Raw genomic sequence first — 21445 nt, 5'->3', positions numbered from 1 at the left:
TCTGATATGCTGTTGATACTCCAACTCAATACCGGTGTCAACGTAATGCACGGAAGCCCGAATCACAAGCAGCGCAGCCACCCTGCCTTGTCCCGAGACACGACAGCCGACGCAGCTCATCTAACAGCAGCGGTACGCTAATCCTATCCTAGCCCTAGCGCCACAGCTGTCGTGGCACCACTGGCCAAGCTCTCTGCTGTGGCTGCCTCCTGCAAAATAGTTCCATTGCTCTTCTGTTTCACTACCAATTAGCAGCAGTCAAGCCACAACCCATGTGGAGCCCCGACAGCTGGCTGCCTCGTCAACGTCAGCCCAGCAGGGTTGGCTCGGCCCAGAATCAATAAACACGGCGTTTGGCAGCGTGCGGGTGCGGAAAATACATGGTCGAGTCGCTCATGATAACGATAAATTAGCAATTCAAGCGACATGAATCGCAGGCAGATCCTCCCCTCCATCTGCGATATGCTGCATTCCTGTCATCGGGGAATTCGCCACCACACGTGTCGGCCAGATGTGGCGTATTCACCGCTGGATCACTGCTACCCTACATGCCTCCTCCAACTGTAACATGCTCCTGTACCGCCGACCTGTATGCGCAACTCAGCTCGAAAGTTATGCTGCGTCGCTTCTGTTAGTTGTAAATCCACTTCTTCTGTCTTTTACATGTCCAGAACCACGTCACAAGGTTAGCGTGGATAGTCGCTCTTGGAATCTGTTCACGGTCTCATCTTCGTCAATGCAGTGAAAACAAAAGGTCTGCCGCCATTACATTCTCGCTCGTTTCGCTATTCTGGCAGCCACACCACGCTGGCTTCTAAAAATGTCATTAAACATGAAGAAGTACCAAGATCAAAAAGAAGAAGAAAATCCCAAATCTATCTGCCAATTCATGCAATAAGTGGAGTCCGACGCAGCACAACAGCTGCGCGGATGATATGCAAAAAGCAAGTAACCACCGCAACGCCGACACAATGCTAGAGGTGTATAACGCTGTTTGACCACCAAAAAAAGGTGGGGAAAGGATAAAAGAGGTTCGAAATATAGAAAGCTTGGTTCTGCCGCCGCCTGGCTTTTGGCCATATTTCAGACAGCCGTGCTCCAAGGAGACCGTCGACTTGACTCATATGAAGCCCCGTTCCCTTGGGTACGTGTCCTCCATGTACCCGTGCTGATTCATAGGAGTCTCGGCTGAAGCCGCATATAACATCTGCTCGTACGAATTCATAGGAGTCTCGGTGGGGACCCCATGTCCCATCTGTGATGCTTGGGCGCCATATTGCAGCGGATTCGGCATGGAATACAAGTTCGCAGCCGCGCCGACATTTGTTGTGAACGTGCCCTGGCGTGTCGTCGATGGATGTACTGCCCAATTTGGCTGGTACACTACCGTTGATTGAGCGGGCCGAGCCGGAGATTGATACCGCAATGGAGCATTCTGTGCAATACTACTGGGCGGCCCAGGAGGCGCAAATCCTGCGGAGAGCCAAGGGTTTGACGACGGATACCGCAACGGAGCATTCTGCACGATACCACCGGGCGGACCAGGAGGCGCGGAACTCATAGAGAGCCAAGGGTTCGATTGATACTGTGACGGAGCATTTTGCGTGATACTACTGGGCGGCCCAGGAGGTGCAGACCCCATGGAGACCCAAGGGTTGGAAGAAACTTCTGTATGCATCGGCGATGCTTGTCTGCGCGAGTGCGAAGTGGCTTGTTGCTGTTGTTGCATTGCTCGATGCAGATCTGCACGACTCGTAAAGTGATGTCGCAACGGATGATCCTCCACGGTACGGCCGGGCGGCTCAGGACGTGCAGACACCATAGGGAGACGGGTGTTTGACCAGTTTCCTATCTGCGTCGGCGATGCCTGTACGGGCGAGTTTGGTGTGGCCCATTGTTGTATTGCTTGGCGTAGACTTCCAGGACTCTGTCTAGGCAACGGAGGCTCTTGCTCGGCGCTCAACGGACGGGAACGGCTCTGCGTGGGCAACGGAAGCTCTTGCTCGACGGCAGGCGGACTGGAACGACGCTGTCGGGTCCTACGAGATGAGTTGTCGTACTCGTCATTGTCCGGAGGAGGACGTCTGGCGCCCACGCCGCGCCGAATAATAGGGCGAACATCTTCACCGGCCATAATTCGTCGGTAAAAGTCTTCAGCCATCGCTGAGCCCTCCGTCCAGCCTCTAATTCTAATCATGTCCAAGAAAACCCGAGTGGATGGCGGTGCGCGGGCATCGTGCAGCCTCTCGCGGCAATAAGGACACCGGTCCGATTCCTCAAACCACCTTCGAATACAACGGTCGCCGAATATGTGCTTGCACTTGGGAAGCCTGGTGGGCTTCTCATAAAAACCCTCGGGGCTTTGTGTTTCGTACTCATTGTAGCAAATCACGCACGCTGCCCAATAATTAGTAAAGAACCGGCAGAATGCTGGGCGAGGTTCACTTACTTCTGTCGTCCTCGGGTAGTTCCCCCAAGTCGACTTCCTCTAGACTTTCTAGCGCGTTCTTCGATGCCAAGTGTTTCTGTCTCAGCATATTCAGAAAAACCCCGGTTTGGTCATCTGTTGTTATATGAGAAAACCGTCTGCGAACACCGGGATTAGACCGGGCAGGCGGAACCTCCTGTTCGGATCTGCTTCTTGTATGATCCATTGTCGCCTGATTTTCTCTTGCTAAATTGCGATTGCGTCTTAGAGCGTCGAGAGAAGTGCGGAACTGCCAAACCTCTTCGTCCGTTACGACTCTTCCTGGAGGATCCATAGTGTGCCGGGAAAGAGGGCGGCTGATCCGCCAGATTGTCTTGCCGAGACACTGCGACTTTCGGAAACAGGGAATGTGGCACTGCCTGATGGTCTTCCTCGCATATGCTCAAGGCGTCTCTGGTTAGAAAAGAAAGATGTCGGGGCGGTTCTGTCGTCGACGATATTTGGGTTCAAGGCTATGATGTGAAGCGGCGGCGTGCGGGGCAAGCGAGAGACTAGGTGGCGAGGTATAGAAGAAGTCGAACCGCGAGGTTGGGCTTAAGGATAAATTTGTAAAAAAATGGCTGAGGAGATGCCGTAGAAGACAAGTTTGTCCAGCAGTGAAGGAAAGATAAACAGCGGACTTGGTAACCTGGCCGGCAGGAGGCAAGTACAGTTCGGTCGTCGGCGGAGCTGGTGGCGGCTGCGGGCAGTAAGCAGGCTCGGACGAACGAGCGCTGACACGGGTAAAGCAGAAGGAGGTAGCGATGGATAAAGCCTGGAGAATCGGGAGGCCAAGATGAAGAAAGGAAAATGAGATGCAAAGAAGAAAAAAACGGCGGCAATGTGGCCAGATGCAAATGTGGAATCAAGGCGTGCTGAATGACACAGTCACGCCAGTCCAGGCCCGACACGGATGCAGGCAACGTCGGCAGAAGAAAATGGAGTAAAATAGCAAGACAGAGAGCCACCTGCGACAAGGAACAAGGGACAGGCCAAAAGGTGGAAAAAAAGGTGTCGAGGCCTGGACAACTAACAAATGGGGACAGACGAGGAGGGATCAGGCGGTCCAGAAAAGCGGCGGCGGCGGCGACCACGGAGGCGGGCGACGCAAAGCGCGTATTAATAAAACTGCAAGTGAGGCAGCAGGGTTTCTTTTTTGGAGAGACAGACTTGCGCTGCACCTTTTTTCTGGATCTCTGACGAGAAGAGCATGAGGAAAAGAAAAAGAGCTAATAAACGACAGAAAAGGCGAATGAGCTGGTTGGTGGCCTCCAGGTTGGGAGCTACTACGGCGGCGGCGGCGGCGTATGCGGCAAGGTCCCCAAGATTGTTGGACCAGGCTTTGCAAGTAGAAACGGAGGGGAAAGCAAGCACCAGGCTGCGAGCGGGCATGCAGGTGGATATGTATGTATGGACTTGGGCGTGTGTATGTATGCTGGGAGCACTTGTCCACTGGTGTGCCGTGTCCAGTCGAAAATCTTGACTTTGCTTGTATGTTTCTGTGCCTGTGCGTGCGTGGTCGTGAATTGTACAATCCAAGTACATGTAAGAGGCTGGTGATACCAGAGCCTAGAAAAGCCGTATCAGCGAAAGCCACAGCAGAGGGACAAGAAGCGCCGAGAGCGTTTCCAGTACAAAGGGCGGCTGAGAATGCTCCAGACTGGGAAGAAGGCGACGCGGGCGACGAGGGGAAGGCAAAAAGCGCCGAGCGAGGGTGGTTGCCAACAACAGGAATAAAAGGCAAAAAAAGTCCCCAAGTCAGAAGAATCCTGGTAATAATGGCCGACATGCAGAGGGCCAGCGGCGGCGGGCGGGCGCTCGGTCGAGCATGGCATGAGACCGGGGGGGGGGGGGGGGCGCCAGGACTTGCTTCAACCGGGGATCAATGTCACGCTACTCCGACCGAGAGAGGGCAAGAGAGTGGTGCTTGGCCACGGATATGCATTACGCTATCGAGAAGCAAACTAAGACTGTGTCGACTCTTAGACTCTGGTGGTGGGTGGCGGAGGAGCGGCGAGCGTCGTCGCGACCTGTGGATGCATGAGGGCGAACTAGCAGCTGCGAAAGGCAAGCAGACCCAAGCCTGCGGCGGCTGCTGATTCACTCGGTTGGTCCAGTCCTTCGCGTGGCCAAAGCTGCCACAGTCACTACTCTAACTACGTGGTTGGGCGGGACGTCTGCCCAAAAGAAGGGACTCGTGGACAGGAACGGAGGGGAGGGGGCGTGTGATGACCATGAGAGTTGGTCTGCTGCTAACTAACTAGTTATTTCAGCGGGCGCTGCCCAGATGCGGGGAATGCGTCAAGTTGGAAGCAAAGGTGGGAGAGATGTGATGGAACTAACTAACTTATAACAGCCCCCCCCCGTCCCGTCACTCAATGCCTCTGGGTGGTGCAGATGACGACCGGGCCAGGAAACCGAATTATGACCTCTGCTCCGGGATGTGACCAGGGTTTATGCTTTGGGGGTTTTTCGAGAAGAGGGGGAAGGGAAACAAAAAGGAGCGCGCAAAAGATGGGCGGAGGAGCTTGGCCGTCCCGTCTGGTCTTTTTCTTGCTTGTCTCGCCACTGGGCGCGGTTTTTTTTGGTGGTGGTGAAGAACCAAGGCAAAAGGGCCAGATCATTTCCACTCAAAAAGCAAAAGCAACCAAGCCAAAGGGAAAAAGGAAACGGCCGCCCAAAAAAGCATGCCAAAGGCAGTGAATGGGTGGTGGTGGGAGTGTGGTGAAAGTGATGGCGGCGTCAACTTAAAAAAAAGACGACGATTGGGCGTGCGTCTCAAAAACACCCGGCCTTCCGGCCCGGAATGAAGGTGGCTCTTGTCCGCTTGTGGCAGGGATCTCACGAGTATTATGAAGTTATTAGTGGCAAGAATAATTCCGCAGTTATGATGATATTAACAGAGACGCAAATAGTGGCAGCCCGCCGACGCAAACGTACACGACCACGTATGGTTCCCCGAAATTGACATTGGGAACCTTGTTTCGCTTCCTCGAAAAGGGCCCGACTGGCATGCGGCAAAGGAGGGAAACCTCCTTCTCAGCCCCCCCCAAAAGCCCGATTTACAAACAAGCTGGCGCCTGTCTAGTTAGCCCTCCCGGCAAATGGGGACACCACCCATGATCCCGCAGACCGGGTGTGTGTGATGAGCAGCAGCCCAACCTCGCTGCATTTGTGCCAACTAGATGTCACGCGCTCTATTGCAGCCGCCCTCTCGTTCTGTGTCTCTGCATTAAGCTGCGCACATGTACGTCGGCAACGCTTGGAGCAGCCGTCGACAAAGTTGCGAGACAAAATGGGTTTATTATTGAAGAAGCCCGATTCACGCCCTTCCCTGGCTTGTGTAACTTGGCGCGTTGATACGGACCTTTGCCAGCCGAGAGGAGCAGAAGAACTGACTTGGGCCGAAGCGTAGTCTGGTCGTGGCCCTGTGGGCGCGCGCCCTCTGCCCCTCGTCTAGCCCACGTCGACGCCAAAAAAAGACTTGTACGGCAATGTCTCGACGCAGTAGGACTGGAACAGCACTACCAATATAGCAGCGTGCTGTCCTTATCTGAGCCGCAGCCTCTTTTTCCCACGCATATGTGCCTTTTTTGTGTTACAGTTGCTATTATTACGGCCGTGTTGGTTACATTGACCTACTGTGACAGCCACCGGGCGGACAGCACCCTCACCGAAAGCGAAGCCCGTCCCGATCGAGGCTTATCTCAGAACGCAACGAACAAGCTCTGTCTGACCTTGTTGTCCTGTGCCAACTATTTGAACAGGGCAGTGCCCGACGGCATGAACGCGCATTTGCGAGGGGCGGTGCTTTTTTTCTTTCTTTCTTTTTTTTTCTCTCTTTGGAAAAATGTTGCCACTTGGGACTTTTCTCTGCGTCGCGCGTGCTACGTTTCCCGCCACGAACTTGCTTCAAGAAACTCCGGTGAGGAAGCCCATAGTCTGACTTTCCCACCGCCCATCATTGTAGTTACCGTAGCGCATCGCCGCAAGACCCGGGAGGGAGGGGAGTGGGAAGCCAAAGCTGGGCTTGAGCCACCGCAAGAAAGAACTGGAGCCGATGAAGAAGCCACACCACAGCAAAGCTTCTTGCATTGCATGTCCGCGTTCCGCATTCGGGACATTCTTCGACGTCGGTGAGTTTCGCGCAAGCAGCCTACTCGTTATACAAATAACTATATGCCGTTGCCGTAATTACCCCTCTCGGCCCCCTTCTTCCCCTCTTGCCGCTTCGCAACATGAGTAAAAGGCCCATGCGACGCTTGCTAGGCTTTTTTCAGCCTCACGTCGACCCTTTTGCCACCCAGGACAACACGGGAAACACTCACAAAACCTGCATTTCAATTCTTCCTTTATTAATTTACCCCCCTTGGGCACTTTGCGGATCTCTTTACAGTCCTGCACCGGTGGAGAGAGAGCAGGCCGTGCACAGGCATCATGTACTGGTATTCGTTTCGAGAGAGGCCCCATTTAGCCGCTCGTCTTTCCTTGACTCTTACTGGCCAGAACTGGGCGATGAACGACGTGAGTTTCAACTGGGGCGAAAAAAAAAAAAAAGACGCAGCAGGGAAGCCTGGCCTGCTGGCCGACCAAGTGGTTCTCGTCTGTTTTCGACTTTTGAACAGGCTAATAAGCTGGCTGTGGGTAATCAAGAAGCAACCCGACCGAAACAAACTCGAGCATAGACGAGAAATGCAGCGAGGACCCGGAAATGATGCAATCACCATCATGGGTTGTAGGGTCCAGAAAATCCACTTCGCGCGAGCACTCTTACCTAAAACCCGAACCTATCCCCCAGCTTAGATAGGGAGGCCGTGGGAGGCAGCACCGCCGCCACCATGACCGACCGGCCAGTTCCATCATCGTCAGCTGGTCACTGACTCTGCTGACCTTTTCTCTCTCTCTCTCTCTCTCTCTCTCTCTCTCTCTCTCTCTCTCTCTCTCCGTGAGCTCCGCTTCCCTCGTTATCCCGCCCTGCGGCGTGACAGTGACATGACAAGACCTGCTTGGGCGGGCGGCGAACGCCCTTTTCCTGGCATGTCATTATCCGGTGCCGCCCACCAACTGATTGGCACGAAACCCTCCTCCGTTCCATCGCCTTTTTCGGCTACCTGCAACCCAAACTACTGTTCAACCCAAGCCAAAAAAAAAAAACGCCATTAAGACACCATGACTCGCACAGGGCACAGCTCGTCAACAGGCTTGGCTTGTCAATTGTCAATCAGAGGCTTATTATTAGCCGGCCAAAGCACACATACACAAACAGAGAGAGAAGAGAGAACCGCTGCGGATAAAAGAGTCATGTGCCAAGCTTGGCCGACTGCCGCTGCAATACGACTGCTTTTTCAGCTGACCAAGTCCAGCCTCCCAGCGACCAATTTGCTTATTTTTTTCTTCTCCTTTTCGCTCTTTTAAAGTGACGTGATCCCGGGCTGGATTCTTCCAAACCGACTCAGAAACAGGAAAACCATCCGTTTTACAGATATCGCTGTAAGCCGATTTGCGTCGCACAGAGGAGAGTACTTGCCGCCATGTCGGCGAAGCAGCGAAAGCCCCCCCCCCTTTGGCCGTGGTTGTACAGACTTTACTAGGTCGCTGTCGCCCTGCATTTACTCACAGTCGCACCAATTTCAACGCCTCCCGTACATGTGAGAGATGTCTCTCTTTCTATTTTGGCGTTGATGAGCATGCTTCGTGTCAGAATACCAGCTATGCCGTGCTAGCGAGCACTCCAAAGTGGTGGTCACATCTCCATGATACCGAGACATCGGAACTATAAAGTGACAACTGAGCAGTACTCTATCAACCTTTTCCCACATTAAAACACGCGCAGACAAAATTCAGCCGCGCATGGAAGTAGTCCACCAATGTCCCCAATTGCAGTGCCAGTCACGCATAGTCATCAGTTAGCACCCATTCTGGTAAACATGCATGCCTCCGCGTAACCGTGCATGCGAGTGTATAATCCGATATGCTGTGCTACGATATGAGCCGTCAAGTATCAGACATCATGCATATGTATGCTATCACTTTCCTACAACGTGTACACACGCACAATGCAGGAGCATACATCTATTTGGTATCACATTCATCAACTGTAACAAGCTAATTTAATATCACGGCTCCGGTATCGACGTCGGCCTACGCCTCGTTGCACTGGCAGCCTCGTGGGCCGCATTCAGGTCGCACAGCGACCACCGCGGCGCCGCAAGAGGCAATGCAGTTAAAAAGCCAAAATAAATCCGTGCCACGAGGCGTTGTGCATCACACGTACCGCATCTCAGGTCCACAACTGCTCATGTCGTGCACTGTGCAACCGTAGCGTCGCACTTTGGCTGGTATAAATGGTGGTTTCGTCCACCCTCCTCAGCACAGAGGTTGGACTACACACTGCTTGCAGTCCTCCAGTCATTGGCGGTTCCAAGGTGACATTACATAGTCATCATCACATGCCTCTTTCATGAAGCCAGAACAAGGCAAACCGTCAGATGCCATGAACAAGTCCTCTCACGTTTCTGACAAAAAGTCCACCCAATCACTCAAAGAGCACTCGTCGTACCGTCAAAGTACATTTCACACAATGTGCCATGATAATCGCGGCTGATGTTGCGCAGCGCATCACGGACTGAGGTTGTACAACGACAAGTACTGGTAACAGGCCTTGGTCTCGCATTACGAAGAAGCTCAGGTGAAAGAACGTTCGAAGTGACTCAGTTCTCGTAACTCTTGCGGCTTGCCTCACTTCTTGAGTAACCGATATTTGCCACCGGCCAATTCTAATTCCCCGGCTGCAATCTTTTCGTCCAAAAATTCTTGCAGCTCTTCGTTGCTCCAACTGCATCCGTCGGTGATGAGCATCTTCATCATCATGGATATCTGGCTGAGCGGCATGGCTGGTGCTGAATTCGTGAGCATGCCCAGGATAAACTGCCAATACACAATACGTCGCTCTACTTCCTTGGGATCCATGGCCTTGGCTTTCTTTGGCGATGCGATGCCAGACGCCTCGGCACCCTCATCGAATGATGCGTCGTCGCGACCATCACCTGGGACATCGTCCGAGTCCAGGCGTTCCATGACCACATATGTCTGATTACCAACGTTTTTGAGAATCTTTTTCGTCACCCAGAATCGTAGTGCAAGCTCAAGCGCATCCTCGTCGATCATTAAACTCTGCCATATCTCTTCGAATGTGCGCTGCTGCGCGCCCGTATCGCTCTGTGCGCCGTCGCTCTGAAATTCGTAGATGACCGCGGCTTCATATGTCTTGCACTCAACCTCGACTGTGCGGTCCTCGAGTTCTAGGCTAACTGTTGCTGTGCCCAGGTTGTCCAACCATCCAAGCTTCCGGGATGACTTGAGTTGTTCGAAACCAGCCTCATATTGTGCTTGGATTTCCGCGACAGGCGCAGGAACCTTGAACGACTCCTTTGCCAAACTTGGCCAGAAGAGACGTGACAATATTTTCGAGTGGTATGATGGAGCTGGAGCGCCGGCCTGCTGAGCACCGCGTATGTTGCGTCGCAGCACAGCATCGACACGCCTGGAATCATGTATGTCCTTGACCATGACGTCGCAATTTTGCAGCGCGTGCTCGCCAAACCGCTTCTTCAAAAGTCCCAGAACCTTAATTTCTTGCTGGAAGCTTGGCTGCTTCGACAACAGTCGTTCTGCGATAATGTGCTGAAACTCCTTGATGAAGATGTCTTGTGAGCCGAGCGCACTGATAAGGGTACCGACAACGTCCTCGTTCTTCGGACGTTTGTAGTTGACGCCGGCATCGACGGGGTCTGGCACCCAATTCATGTCGTCCCAATCAAGGTCTTCCTCGTCAATTGCTGTTCTCTGTTGTTGCGATGCTTCGTTTATAACGACAGCTAGTTCGACTAGTTTTGATTTAGCCTCCATCGCGTGATCGCCTTTGGGATTTGCGAGAAGACCCGTGACAACAATCCGGATTGCATCGTCTCTTTGACAAAGGTAGAGCTGCAAGGCGTGCACTACTCGATCAAGAAGTACTTTCGAATGGTCGAGTGCGTGGAACGTTCGAATCATGGAAATGTACGTCTGTAGGATTTCCAGTGTGGATCGACCTGGGTGCAACAGTCGATGCTGTAGAGCAGCTGAGAAGGTGTCTGTCAGTTCTAGCCGCCGTTGGGGTGTGGTAACAGAATACCCCAAGTCATCGAGACCACCCCGGGTCTCTGGCCAGTGCAATACAATATCGAAAAGCTCGTGTGTTCGCAATGTTGCTAGCCGACCTATGGCAATTTCGCGCCATTGTTCAACATCAGCCCATTTGACCTGGCCACCCAGGCGGCCAAAGACCTCCACAGCTAGCCGCCCGTATTGATTCTCTATCCAACCATAGAGATGTGCCATGCATCCAGGCATTGTTGATCCTGTGCTGCTGTCCTTTACTTCCGGAGCATCCCAGACTCCGGTGTAGGCTGTCTGGATGAACTCATGCATGCAATTATCCATCAATTCTGCAAAGAGGACTTGAAACTTGTCGCCGGCGAGACCGACCTTCTGTAATGACTCGAGCAAACTCAGCAATTCTTCGCGAGCGCTCGATGCGCTAGGGTTTTCAATACCATGCGTGCCATCGAAGCGACGGCCGGTACTTAGAATTGTGCGTAGTAATCGCCTGAGCGCAGGATTCAGGGCATTGATCAAGCCTTGCGTCCATGAGTTGCCAATGACCGCGTGCAAGTCTCTTCTAAATGTGCTGGTTGCTGTCTCCGCCGCAGTCTCGCTGGGAATGCCTCTCACGACAAGCAGCAGACCGTTCAGGTATTGTCGGTGGGCAGCCGCCAAGGTGTTCACTGTGCTGGTGACGACTTGTGAAGTATCTGCGAGGCCCGCACAGGCAGCGAGCAGCGGTAGAACATTATGCACGAAGTGTTGTCGAACTTGCCGAGCGTGCCATAGCAGAATGTCTTCGGTGTGACCCGCGCGGGGCACGTTGACTGCTGGCTCGAGCACGATGGGCAGTGCTTCGTAAAACTCCAAATCACCGTCCTGCGACTGAGGCGGCAACGAGCCAAACGAATCTTCGACGGCGACAGATGTAGGAAGTTGAATCCGCGATGTGACTCGATGCCAGGCCCTGTCCCATTTCACTTGATCCGAAATGCCGGCGTCGTGGCCCGCCGAACGCCTGCCGCCCGCAGACGCGTTGGCTGTAGCTGGTGGTGGCCCGCCAAACGATTCGCCGGGCTCTGAAGAGCATAGAAGTGGCGTGGGCTGCGATAAATCGGTCTGAAATACGGCCTTGAAAACCTTTTGCCGCCGGGCGCGCACAGTCAGAGCTGACATGGCCGCTTGAGCTTGGCGTTGGCACTGAAATCCTCAAACGATGTTGTTTTGATTGGATTCAGGCAGTGACGGGCTCATGTCGCGGGTGCACGTGCTGCGGTGGGGTGGCTTCAGCGCTGTCGCCCACTGAAGCTTCAAAAAAGGACGCTGGTGATTGCAAGCTACTATAAAAGAAGAGGAAAAGAAAGAAAGTAAACCCAAAAAAGGAAGAAATAAGGCAAATAAGATAAATAAGGAGAATTAAGAGACAATGGGAAGAATAAGACTGAAAAAAATAGGCAAGAATAATAATAAGCTACTACTTGTATTACTTTAAGTGGCTTCTTCTTCCTATTACCCACTTGGCCTGGAACTTGCTTGCATCATCACTAGAACGATTTCATTATCATTTTTATTTTGATATGTTACCCTAAGGAGCATATATATGTAACTATTCATCATAAAGTCATCCAGGATTGGCTCGTATTACGCCTCTCGCGTCTCAGACCTTCTCAGCTCTCTCATTGCCTCGGCCTCGGCCTCGGCCTCGGCAACAAGCTTCTTGCTCTGCGCTGTACCTTGCGAGCCAAGGCTCGCCATGAAGTCGCTGGTGACGCTGGCAACTATAAAGGAGCCGAGTTCTACTTGCTCAAGTTCGTCCTCTTTCCTCAGACGAGCCCTTTCCTGGTCTCCTAACGAGCTTCTTCGAAGCGCCGTAATCTGCTGCAAGATGTGCAAAAGGACTCCTTCCGAGCATCGAGTTCGAGGGCTCTGTCTGAAGAGGGACACCTTGCGTACATATCGCCTCGTGACGTCGGTGGCGCCATCGACCGAAAAAGCAATGGCATATGTAAGCGTCTTGCCCCAACCTGACACACAAAGGTTAGTAATAGTAAAACACTCTGACCACTGGTCCGACTTACCTTCGCTATAGAGCCGCGGCAGATCAAAAGTGTTTTCGCATGGATCGGCATGTACCCATCTACGCTGGCTTTCGGAGTAGAATTCGATGAACACATGGTCGTTTGCCGTCCACACCCAGCGGACCCTTGCTCCGAGCGCCCGACAAAATAGAGCGAAGCAGTTGGCCCATTCCCCGACGCGACCTCTCCTCGTCCTCAAGAGGATGCCCGGGTCTCTATATCGAGGGAACCTCTCAAGACACGAGCAATCGATATTGGAACATCTGTATAGTTCGACTCGGGAGGCCCCAAGCGCCGACTCTTCTGCTGTTGGCGCCGTCATTCCAACGGCGAGTGTCGCAGACTGGCATTGCGAGCAAGGCGGATTGTTGACCCAAGTGAAGAACTCGTTCTTGAACCAGCTCATCATGGCCATTATAGAGCAGTCCATAAGGCTCCAGGGAGGCAGCCTTTTAGCAACAGCCAGCGGCGCGTTCTTTTCGTAGTCGAATTTATTCTTTGCTGCTTTGCTATAGATCTCCTCCAAAGGCATCATAGCCAGAGCCAGGTCTTGCAACCCGGCATCTTCGTACAGTAATGGTATGCATGAGAGATTGTCGAGAGTATTGCGAAACTTCTGAGCATCTTTATCTCCCTCGGCAGGTGGCTCTGGAATGAGGGGGAATTTTCTCCTGAATCGTTCGCGGACCGTCATGTCGCTAATAGTCTGGTCGTAGGACGGAGGCAAAGAATTTGCTGTAGATGAATCTTCTGTAGAGATTTTGGGCTCCTGGTATCTTCTCAAAATAATTTCTTTTTGCTTTTGTCGCAACAATTTCACGAATTTTGCTGTGACGCTTTTCGTCCACGCGATGTCGTCTTCGGTAAATTCTCTAGTTGAAACACTGTGCTTTCTTTGCGTTGTGGGACGTTTGTCAAGCTCGGTATCGTATGGTAGAAACGGAAAAGGTGCTGTTGGAAGCTTCGGTTGCTTCTTCGCTCGATCCTCCAAATCGGTAAATGTTAACAATGCTGGTATAATCATCGCCGCGCCCGTTTCTGGAGAGCCGGCAATAATATGGCCGAATAAATCACCAGTATTGGCATCGATTATCCATGAACCGCAGTCCCCGTGCTCGAGAGGTGAATCGAGAACACCATAGTAAACCTCTTGATAAGTGCTGACAGTAGCCATACTGGTACACATGCTTGTTCCGGACAGTCTCCCCGGGAGTACACCTCTAGACGTAATGGCAAGCACTGTTGTATCCCTCGGCCCGTCGGTGACTATGCTAGAGACACTCAACTCTTTTTCGCCAAAATGTACAGAGTTTGGAACCTGATGATTGGCATCGAACACCTCTATGAGGCTGTAGTCAAGAGTGGTTGCGGGATCAGCTCCAGAAGATATTGCAACCGACGAAAGTCGGACTGTTTGTTTGATCGCTCTCTTTTCCGTTGGGCTCATTGACTGTGCAATGCTTGACACGATACTAGACGGTTCGTCTTGCGAACCATCGCTCTTGCTGGCATGGCATATGTTGAGCTTGCCAATTGCTGCACAGTCGAAAGCTTTCGCGTCTTCGATTACTTCACTGCTAATGTCTTCGTCGATAGAGTAATCACTGTCGTTTTCAGAGTCGTATGAATCCGAGAAACTGCCATCCGAGCCCTCCTCGCTGTCAATTTGGAATGCGTGCTCAGCCGTGAAGTAGAAATATCGCTCGCCAAGCTGAATAACACCACCCACGGTAGCGCGTCTGCTTCGGAGTAGGCCGCTTGATCCCGCACTAATGGTGAGTTCCATGCCGCAGGCATTTCCATGCGGTGCGGCGAGTCCTTCAATGACAGTGCCCGATCCCAGTTCGCCGTGGACCTCCGCCAGGCGAATGAGTTGATTAAAATCTGGTGGTCGAGGAGCATCGGCAGTCTTGATACCTGGATATTTGTCAAGGATACCGCTTTCTTTGATGACATTTCTCACCAGCTTGCGATGTGACGGGACTTCGCAGCAGAACAAAATCGTTGGACTCGCACACTCTGGGGTTTTTCCAATCATGTACATGGACCAGGTAACCCATGATGATATAGTCTCCACGCCACTTTCAAGATGCTCCTTGAGGCGAGGACGGATTTTGTTGAAAACTTCTCGTGCGGGACCGACAGCCTCCCAGCATAGTCCCTTGCTACCAAACTTCCCGATTTTACGGCCGATCGAAACCGTGGGCTCTGGCCACGCCGAGCCTGGTGATGTTAGCGCCCGCCGCACCGCACTCCATGCTCCCTCCCGTACAAGGCCGTGGGATGTGACGGTTGTGGTCATTATGCAAGCACCATTTGTCGAGATCTTTTTTCGATGATGTTGCTGCTGCGTCAACAGCGGCTGGGTTGAAGAGCCAAGTTGGCTGAGGCGGCCGCGGGGCAAGGCTGTGCATGCATGCTGACGGAGTTTGTGGCGCGGCACCAGTCTAGGCCTGGATATTGTGCTACACGTTGTTTGTACGTATTCTGAAGTAATTTTCTCTCTCCCTACAACTCAAACGAAATGCCTCACACTGAGTTCTACTTACCAATTCTATGTTCATTGTAGATTGACGGCCAGTATGTTCTTTCCTGCTGTACCTTTATATCAATGTAATCTGCATCATTTAACTCAGTACACGCCAAAAATACAACACATTATTCATTGAGCCAGAAAGCCTTGCAGTGATCCATGTGAGCCTCGTCTTACGTCTTCCCGCAGCTCAGCTGCCCCGTTGTCCCAAGCCTAACTAGTGTACCAGGGACGGCCCGCCTGTAGATCAGCTTACGCACGCCGACTGGAGATAGCATGTCTCTTCTTCTCAGTGCATCGCACACGAGTTGATTGAGAAGGGCAACAGTAAAGATTGCGTAGATCTTGCTACTGGCCGGCTGAAACTCCAAGATGAGCGACAAAGCTCTACTCAACATGAGCGTGTTGGATGCGCCTATTGCAGATTCCACTAAAGCTGCACTAGAAGGGGCATTTTGGGATTGTGAAGGAGCACAATTGGATCTAGCCGACATTAGCTTAAACCGCTATTGGAGTTTCTATCAAAGCGAGTGCGCAAAAGCATTGCATGAAGGTGGTCAGCACATCGCCACCCGGACGCATCAGGACATAGCAGAATGTGTACGCAGGCTGCGAAGCGGTGAAGAGCGTCATGTCATCAAGACTCATCTGCGTTCGAACCTCACGACTTTGCACGCCAATGAAGACGAGATTCTTGAGAACGCTATCGATCTGGCCGCCAGTGTCCTTCTCATGATGAATTTTTGCAGTTATACATATGGGTTCTCTGGTCGCCGCTGGCTAAACTGGAATAACGGCAGCTCCTTACAGACGCTCCTTCGGGACTTTTTCCACGACAGTTGCACAGAATCCAGAAAGGACACTACAAATCTGGAGAAGATTTTTACTGCACACAATATGACGCGGATTGCAGGGCTCGAGGTCATATGGACTGATAACATGCTTGACCACTTGCGACTGACTGACGACGACCAACGAGTCCACATTTTTCATCATGCCTCGTTTCTAGAAGTCCAAAAGCAGAGGTAAATGCGGGAACGAAACAAATTCGATATTCAGCTAACCTCGAGTAGTCCAAATAGCCTTCTACCGCCAGGCCTCGCAGACGAAACATTGCGGACGCTGGCGCTTATGATTCCTTCGTCTGATCCAGCCACGCGGAAATGGTTCGCGAAGCTGCCCAACTATCAAGACCTCGATAAGCGCGCTTTCCGCTACATGAGACTCAAGACTGATGACCGCCAACTTGGAAAATTCCCATTTTGGCGTGAGCGGCTACTCATGCTCAAGCAGGTCTTTGATGAAGCACAGCCACAATCGCTTTCTCAGTGGTGGTATGATCGACGCAATGGCGTTCAATGGTATGCTTGATCGTCACATTTGTGTGTATTGCTTTACTTAATAATCATGTCAGGTACACTTTCTGGGTTGCTGTTTTAGTCCTGCTGCTCACGGTAGTATTTGGATTGGTTCAAAGTATAGAAGGTGGACTACAAGTGTACGCCTCCTTCAAAGCTCTAGGGCCAGGCGTTTCTTAGTTTCCGCTCACAGATAGTGGTTCCCGAGGCACGGCGACTTCGTTCACCAAATATGTTGTATGGTATACAAGCATTTGAGCAGAGTACACAGAATGATTTTCACAAATTTATCATGACCACCTGTATGAATACATGGCTCCTCCCGAGGACCTCTCAGCTGATTAGGCTTTTCGCGCCTGAGAATTTCTCAGTTCCCACAGTGCCTCCGCATCAAGCTTCTTCTTGCTCCACGCTGTACGTTGTGCGAGGTATGCCTTTTTTCTCTCTTATCTAGTAATCGGTTGCTTAAAACAAATTATTATAAGATATTTCTATCTCGCCAGCAGCTAGTAGTAGCACACTTGATGTTGTATGTTACTGATAATTACTACTGTGTATTCATGTGCACACAATCCATCCAGATCTTCTAGGCGTGGTGTATTTGCAATACCGAGGCTCTATAACAACGAATGCACATGTCATATACCCCGCTTCCATGGCTGAAAGTTTTCCTGTATTTGATGCAATGGCCCTTCCGACACCAGATAGGCGACGCCCTGATCCAAGATGCCGCAAGACGCACCCTTGGAATCCCATATCCGACAGTCTGCAGGCACACCTAGCAGGTTCTCTGTCAAATGCAGTTATTGCTGGAGGGTCCGCAGTAGCATGCTAATTCGACCGCGGACTGGCAGTGTCACCTGTCTTTGGTTGAAACCAGGCCGGTGCATCTGACGCGGCGACGATACTGACGCACCCTCAAGATTACTGGAATGCAAGGAACTGCCAATGTGATTCAGGACACGATTGAATATCTCGATCAGCTGCAAGCATGTAGACAAGAGCATCAAGGCTGTGGGCAGGGTCGTTGGATGGCATGGTATGGGTGTCAACATCTACAAAACTGTCACAAACTTGATCGTTCTGTGACATATGCGCTCCGGAGGGTTCAAGCTCCAAGGTGCTGAGTAGTGGTTGTTCATGCCGTCAAAAAAAGGGACGCGCGGGATGCTCGCGCTCCAGGAATGACCTCGCCGCTCCGCAAGCCGCCGTGAAATACCCCCTAGGATACCGATTACCAAAGCTGTAGCGTCACTATCCGTACATAGAACACTGCAAGAGCTGTACCCAGTATTGGACTCGCTACTTTATACATTGGGACAAGCCCAGCCATGCTTCAGGATGTCATTGCCGAGCTCTCGCGTGGTGTCATCTGAGTCACTAGTAAACTGAACTAAGAACAGCTCCCCAGCTCGGCGCCGGCACAGTGAATCTCACAAGTAACAGTGCTTCCAGAGAAAATCACCAACTTTCTGCGCCAGGTCGGCCGTACCTGCTGCCTGCCTGTGCTGTTGGGCTGTATAGGTCCAGAATCGCCTGTCCCGCTGACTATCATTGCCTCAGACAGCCCTCCTAACGCTCAAACACAAACGCCGGGGGATGCAAGCTACGTTACAATGCAGCTCCTTAACATCAACGGGACTGTACTTTACGCGCTTTCCTCTAAGAACAGAGCTGTCATTTCTAATTACTCCGACTGCCTGTTTCAACTCGAGTCTTTGCTCCGTGTGAAAATGGGCGGCGAGCCGGACAGGCTGCCTTTCAAATGATTTTATAGTACTAGCGAGTCCAATATCTACCAGTGGTACTTTGAGACTTCAACAATTGCAAGACGGGAGGCATTCGTCAGCTCCACTCGACCAGCTTCGTGTCGCTAGCAACGATGCGCGCAAGAGCTACGCTCTCTCGCCACAGCGCTGTCCCAGTCTTCAGGTCCTTTGCCTCGACGCTCACATCTGAGACTTCAGATCCGTTCAGATACACTGCCTTGGGGTGGTTTCCCCAAGCGTTGTCCTCAAAGAGCGCCCGCAAAGCATCAGACGCGGACTTGGCCGTGGTCCGAAGTTGACCGTTCGGCCACAGCCAGGTCATGATGGGCGCCAGTGCATTTCCTGCAAGGTAATTGATGACTGTGCTCTCGAGGAACGATGTGCGCCGCATGATACCAGACGGCATGCCGCCAGGATCGAGGCCCATAACGCTAATGTCCCTAAGGATGGGGTCACGGTCGAGACGACGCTGGAGCTCCATTCTAGTTCCCGCAGAAGCACGATCTGGGTTAGCCGGGAGGAGGCATCTGGGTATAGCTTGCTTCTTCTCGTAACAAGATACGATCTACTTACACCATGATTGCTTCGCAGAGTTTGGAAGCTCCATAGCGGCGACGCCCGGCCCAGCCATCCGTTCCGCCCCAGCTGCCCTGGGCAAGCGGCCGTACCCCTTCTTTCAGGATTGGGCGATACTGTTCTGGGAAAATGGCTGCGCCATCAAACCTTGCGTCATCCGGACTATTATGGTGTCCAGACGATGGATATTTAGTTTGGCCATCTGGAAGCCTTCGTTTGTGTGCGGCTGTAAGGCTTTACATACTCGTGCAGCCAGCTTCCTGTCACCAGGATTCGACCCTTCCTCCGGTCCATACTCTGCAGCAAGAGGACCGTCAGCAGGAAATGAGCCAAGTAGTTTACCTGGAAACTCATGTCTAGACCGTCGTCGCTCATCGTTTGCGCGGCCTGTTCTAGAAACCCAGCGTTGAGCGCCAGAGCTCGTATGGGTGGCAGCCTCCCCTCAGCAACCAGCGCGTTCACTTCGGCGGCGAAACGTCGAACGTCGGAGAGCCGGGACAGATCCAGCCCTAGGATTTGGTGCTGATTCTGCTCTTCATGTCGACCGTCGCGGTCGAGCATTGCTTTCAGGCCTGCAGACGTGCCTGTATCGCGAACAGTATAGATCCCGTGAAGCGCCGAGTATTCAGGCAACTGCACAATCTGAGAGACGATGGCGGAGCCTAGGCCACCGTTGGCGCCGGTAACGATGATCGTACCATCCATTCTGAAGACAATTGTTAGTAGCGGGGGAGTGGACTAATTGAATACACGACTGCTGTTCCTCGAAGTAGCCTGCTTGTGATTTTGGCAAGTTCGAATCACCTTGGCAATGGCTAGCGGAGTAGCCATCTGTCTGGCGGAAACCCCTTTTGCCTGCGGACTTGCGCACGCGCGGGCCCGAAATGCAAAAGGACCAACCTTTGACAGCGAAACTTTTGCATGGTTGGCTAGAATGTTCAATGCAGATGAGATGGGTGGGTAAATGGTTGAGCCGGCTGAAGGTGGCTGCGGACAAAACAAACCATCCGGGACCGCGAGACTGTAATTCCATGCCGAATAAGTGCCTGATGAATGACCCGAAGCTGCGTGCTCGTGCCTTGACTAGGCAGCCACAGCCAAGATCTAATCCTGAATTGACGATGGCCGGCCGATGCATTTTAGTTTCATTTCTTTTGATTAATTTCTGTTTCAATTTTTGAAAACGTTTGATATGTCTGGGTCGGGTTGCTATGGAGCTCCTTATGTGCCCTTCTGTGATGCGGCCGCTGTAGTACGGAAAGTCCCAGGTTTCTTTTCCCCTCGCAATTTATTATTATTTCCAATTTTTCAGTATGATTCAATCAAGCGCGCTCAACTTTGCTTCAATACGATTGACGCTGCATGAAGCGGCTCCCTCGGCGGCGCGAGGGGTTCCTCTTTGGGCTGTCGCTCTATCCGTATCTTGGTTCATATTAGCCCGCGCATGACGAGGCTAATCATTTAAAACCACTTTCCGTTTCCTTGCAATATTCCTTGGGTGGGCGCGCTGCAAATACATGCCTATTTAATGCTTTGGGGCCTAGCGCTTAGTTCTCACTCACAAATAGCAACGTCGAGATAAGACGATTTCATTCGCTATCAATGTTATTTACTCTTGAAAGCGAGCTCTCACATGATTGTGGCATTGCTCAAACAGCGAATATCCATGTTCCAGTTCTATCATGATCACATATACCAATACATGGCCCCTGCTGAGAACCTCTCAACCGATGGTCCACTTGATGCCGCGACGGAGCGTGCCGTCGCCATCCTTTCCGCCAAAAGCCTTCCAGTCATTCAGACACATATCAATCGATTGCTCGTTGCTGGTATTCTCGTCAGCGACGATTGCCTTGCGAGTCACACCCTTGTAGGTCATGGTGATTGTCTTGGCGCAGAGCTTGTTGTCCTGAGCCTGGCCGAACTTGTCAAAGACGTGGGAGGGAACAGCGACGAGGGGCATGTTGGAAGGAACTTTGCCCTTGAAGTAGGTGCTTAGACCACAGGCGCCCGAGTCGTAAAAGATTTTGCGGCAGCGCGAAGCGTCGCCAAACTGGAAGATGGAACCATCGTTGGTGCCAGAGGTGATGGCACGCTTCTCGACGTCCTGGGCAGGGGCGGCAGAGACGCTCACAGCTAGAGCGGCGACGATGACAGAGAGTGACAGCTGCATTGTGGAAAGTATGAGTTTGTGTGAATATTTGAGAATGTGGCTTAAATGTCCGAATATAAAGCAGCAGATGCCTCTGTCGTTGAGGGCCGGCGAGCGAGTCGGCTTTTATAACACTCTCCCTTCCAAAGAATCATGCACCATTTGAGTTAATGCAGCATCGCGGCGATCGACTAAAATCTTACGCTCTTGCAATGGCCTTCCAAGCCTTACGTCTAAGCTAATTGCTTGGTGGTAAAATTCATCATGTCTCTGAAATGCTCCCATCATTCCTCCCCAGAGACGAATTTCCGTCCAATGCAACAACGTCTGACACGGCATTGCCCGGCGAAAGCGTGATGCAGCTAGA

General features: G+C 52.1%; 7 protein-coding genes across 7 annotated transcripts; 2 read left to right on the top strand and 5 right to left on the bottom strand.

Moving 5' to 3' along the window:
• Window positions 1-1120: 1120 nt before the first annotated feature.
• Window positions 1121-2762, bottom strand: LMH87_005564 (uncharacterized protein; the record flags this gene model as incomplete). The annotated part of the gene is made up of 4 exons (XM_056203303.1): window positions 1121-2397; window positions 2450-2563; window positions 2622-2670; window positions 2727-2762. 4 exons carry the CDS (start codon window positions 2760-2762, stop codon window positions 1121-1123), a joined length of 1476 nt encoding a protein of 491 aa, XP_056058775.1.
• Window positions 2763-5273: 2511 nt separating this feature from the next.
• On the top strand, window positions 5274-5559 carry LMH87_005563 (uncharacterized protein; the record flags this gene model as incomplete). Its single annotated transcript, XM_056203302.1, has 2 exons — window positions 5274-5324; window positions 5383-5559. 2 exons carry the CDS (start codon window positions 5274-5276, stop codon window positions 5557-5559), a joined length of 228 nt encoding a protein of 75 aa, XP_056058774.1.
• Window positions 5560-9205: 3646 nt separating this feature from the next.
• LMH87_005562 (uncharacterized protein) lies at window positions 9206-11788 on the bottom strand (the record flags this gene model as incomplete). The annotated part of the gene is made up of 3 exons (XM_056203300.1): window positions 9206-10353; window positions 10487-10590; window positions 10644-11788. The coding sequence occupies 3 exons, from the start codon at window positions 11786-11788 to the stop codon at window positions 9206-9208; spliced, it is 2397 nt and encodes a 798-aa protein (XP_056058773.1).
• A 465-nt stretch (window positions 11789-12253) lies between these two features.
• Window positions 12254-15104, bottom strand: LMH87_005561 (uncharacterized protein; the record flags this gene model as incomplete). Its single annotated transcript, XM_056203299.1, has 3 exons — window positions 12254-12636; window positions 12691-14913; window positions 14963-15104. 3 exons carry the CDS (start codon window positions 15102-15104, stop codon window positions 12254-12256), a joined length of 2748 nt encoding a protein of 915 aa, XP_056058772.1.
• A 491-nt stretch (window positions 15105-15595) lies between these two features.
• On the top strand, window positions 15596-16761 carry LMH87_005560 (uncharacterized protein; the record flags this gene model as incomplete). Its single annotated transcript, XM_056203298.1, has 3 exons — window positions 15596-16248; window positions 16297-16584; window positions 16638-16761. The coding sequence occupies 3 exons, from the start codon at window positions 15596-15598 to the stop codon at window positions 16759-16761; spliced, it is 1065 nt and encodes a 354-aa protein (XP_056058771.1).
• Window positions 16762-18426: 1665 nt separating this feature from the next.
• LMH87_005559 (uncharacterized protein) lies at window positions 18427-19631 on the bottom strand (the record flags this gene model as incomplete). The annotated part of the gene is made up of 3 exons (XM_056203297.1): window positions 18427-18832; window positions 18924-19088; window positions 19171-19631. The coding sequence occupies 3 exons, from the start codon at window positions 19629-19631 to the stop codon at window positions 18427-18429; spliced, it is 1032 nt and encodes a 343-aa protein (XP_056058770.1).
• Window positions 19632-20649: 1018 nt separating this feature from the next.
• On the bottom strand, window positions 20650-21099 carry LMH87_005558 (uncharacterized protein; the record flags this gene model as incomplete). Its single annotated transcript, XM_056203296.1, has 1 exon — window positions 20650-21099. One exon carries the CDS (start codon window positions 21097-21099, stop codon window positions 20650-20652), a length of 450 nt encoding a protein of 149 aa, XP_056058769.1.
• Window positions 21100-21445: the final 346 nt, after the last annotated feature.

Source organism: Akanthomyces muscarius, chromosome 1 (genome assembly GCF_028009165.1).
Source record: "Akanthomyces muscarius strain Ve6 chromosome 1, whole genome shotgun sequence".
Classification (NCBI taxonomy): Eukaryota; Fungi; Ascomycota; class Sordariomycetes; order Hypocreales; family Cordycipitaceae; genus Akanthomyces; species Akanthomyces muscarius.
This window is presented reverse-complemented; position numbering and strand designations above follow the sequence as displayed.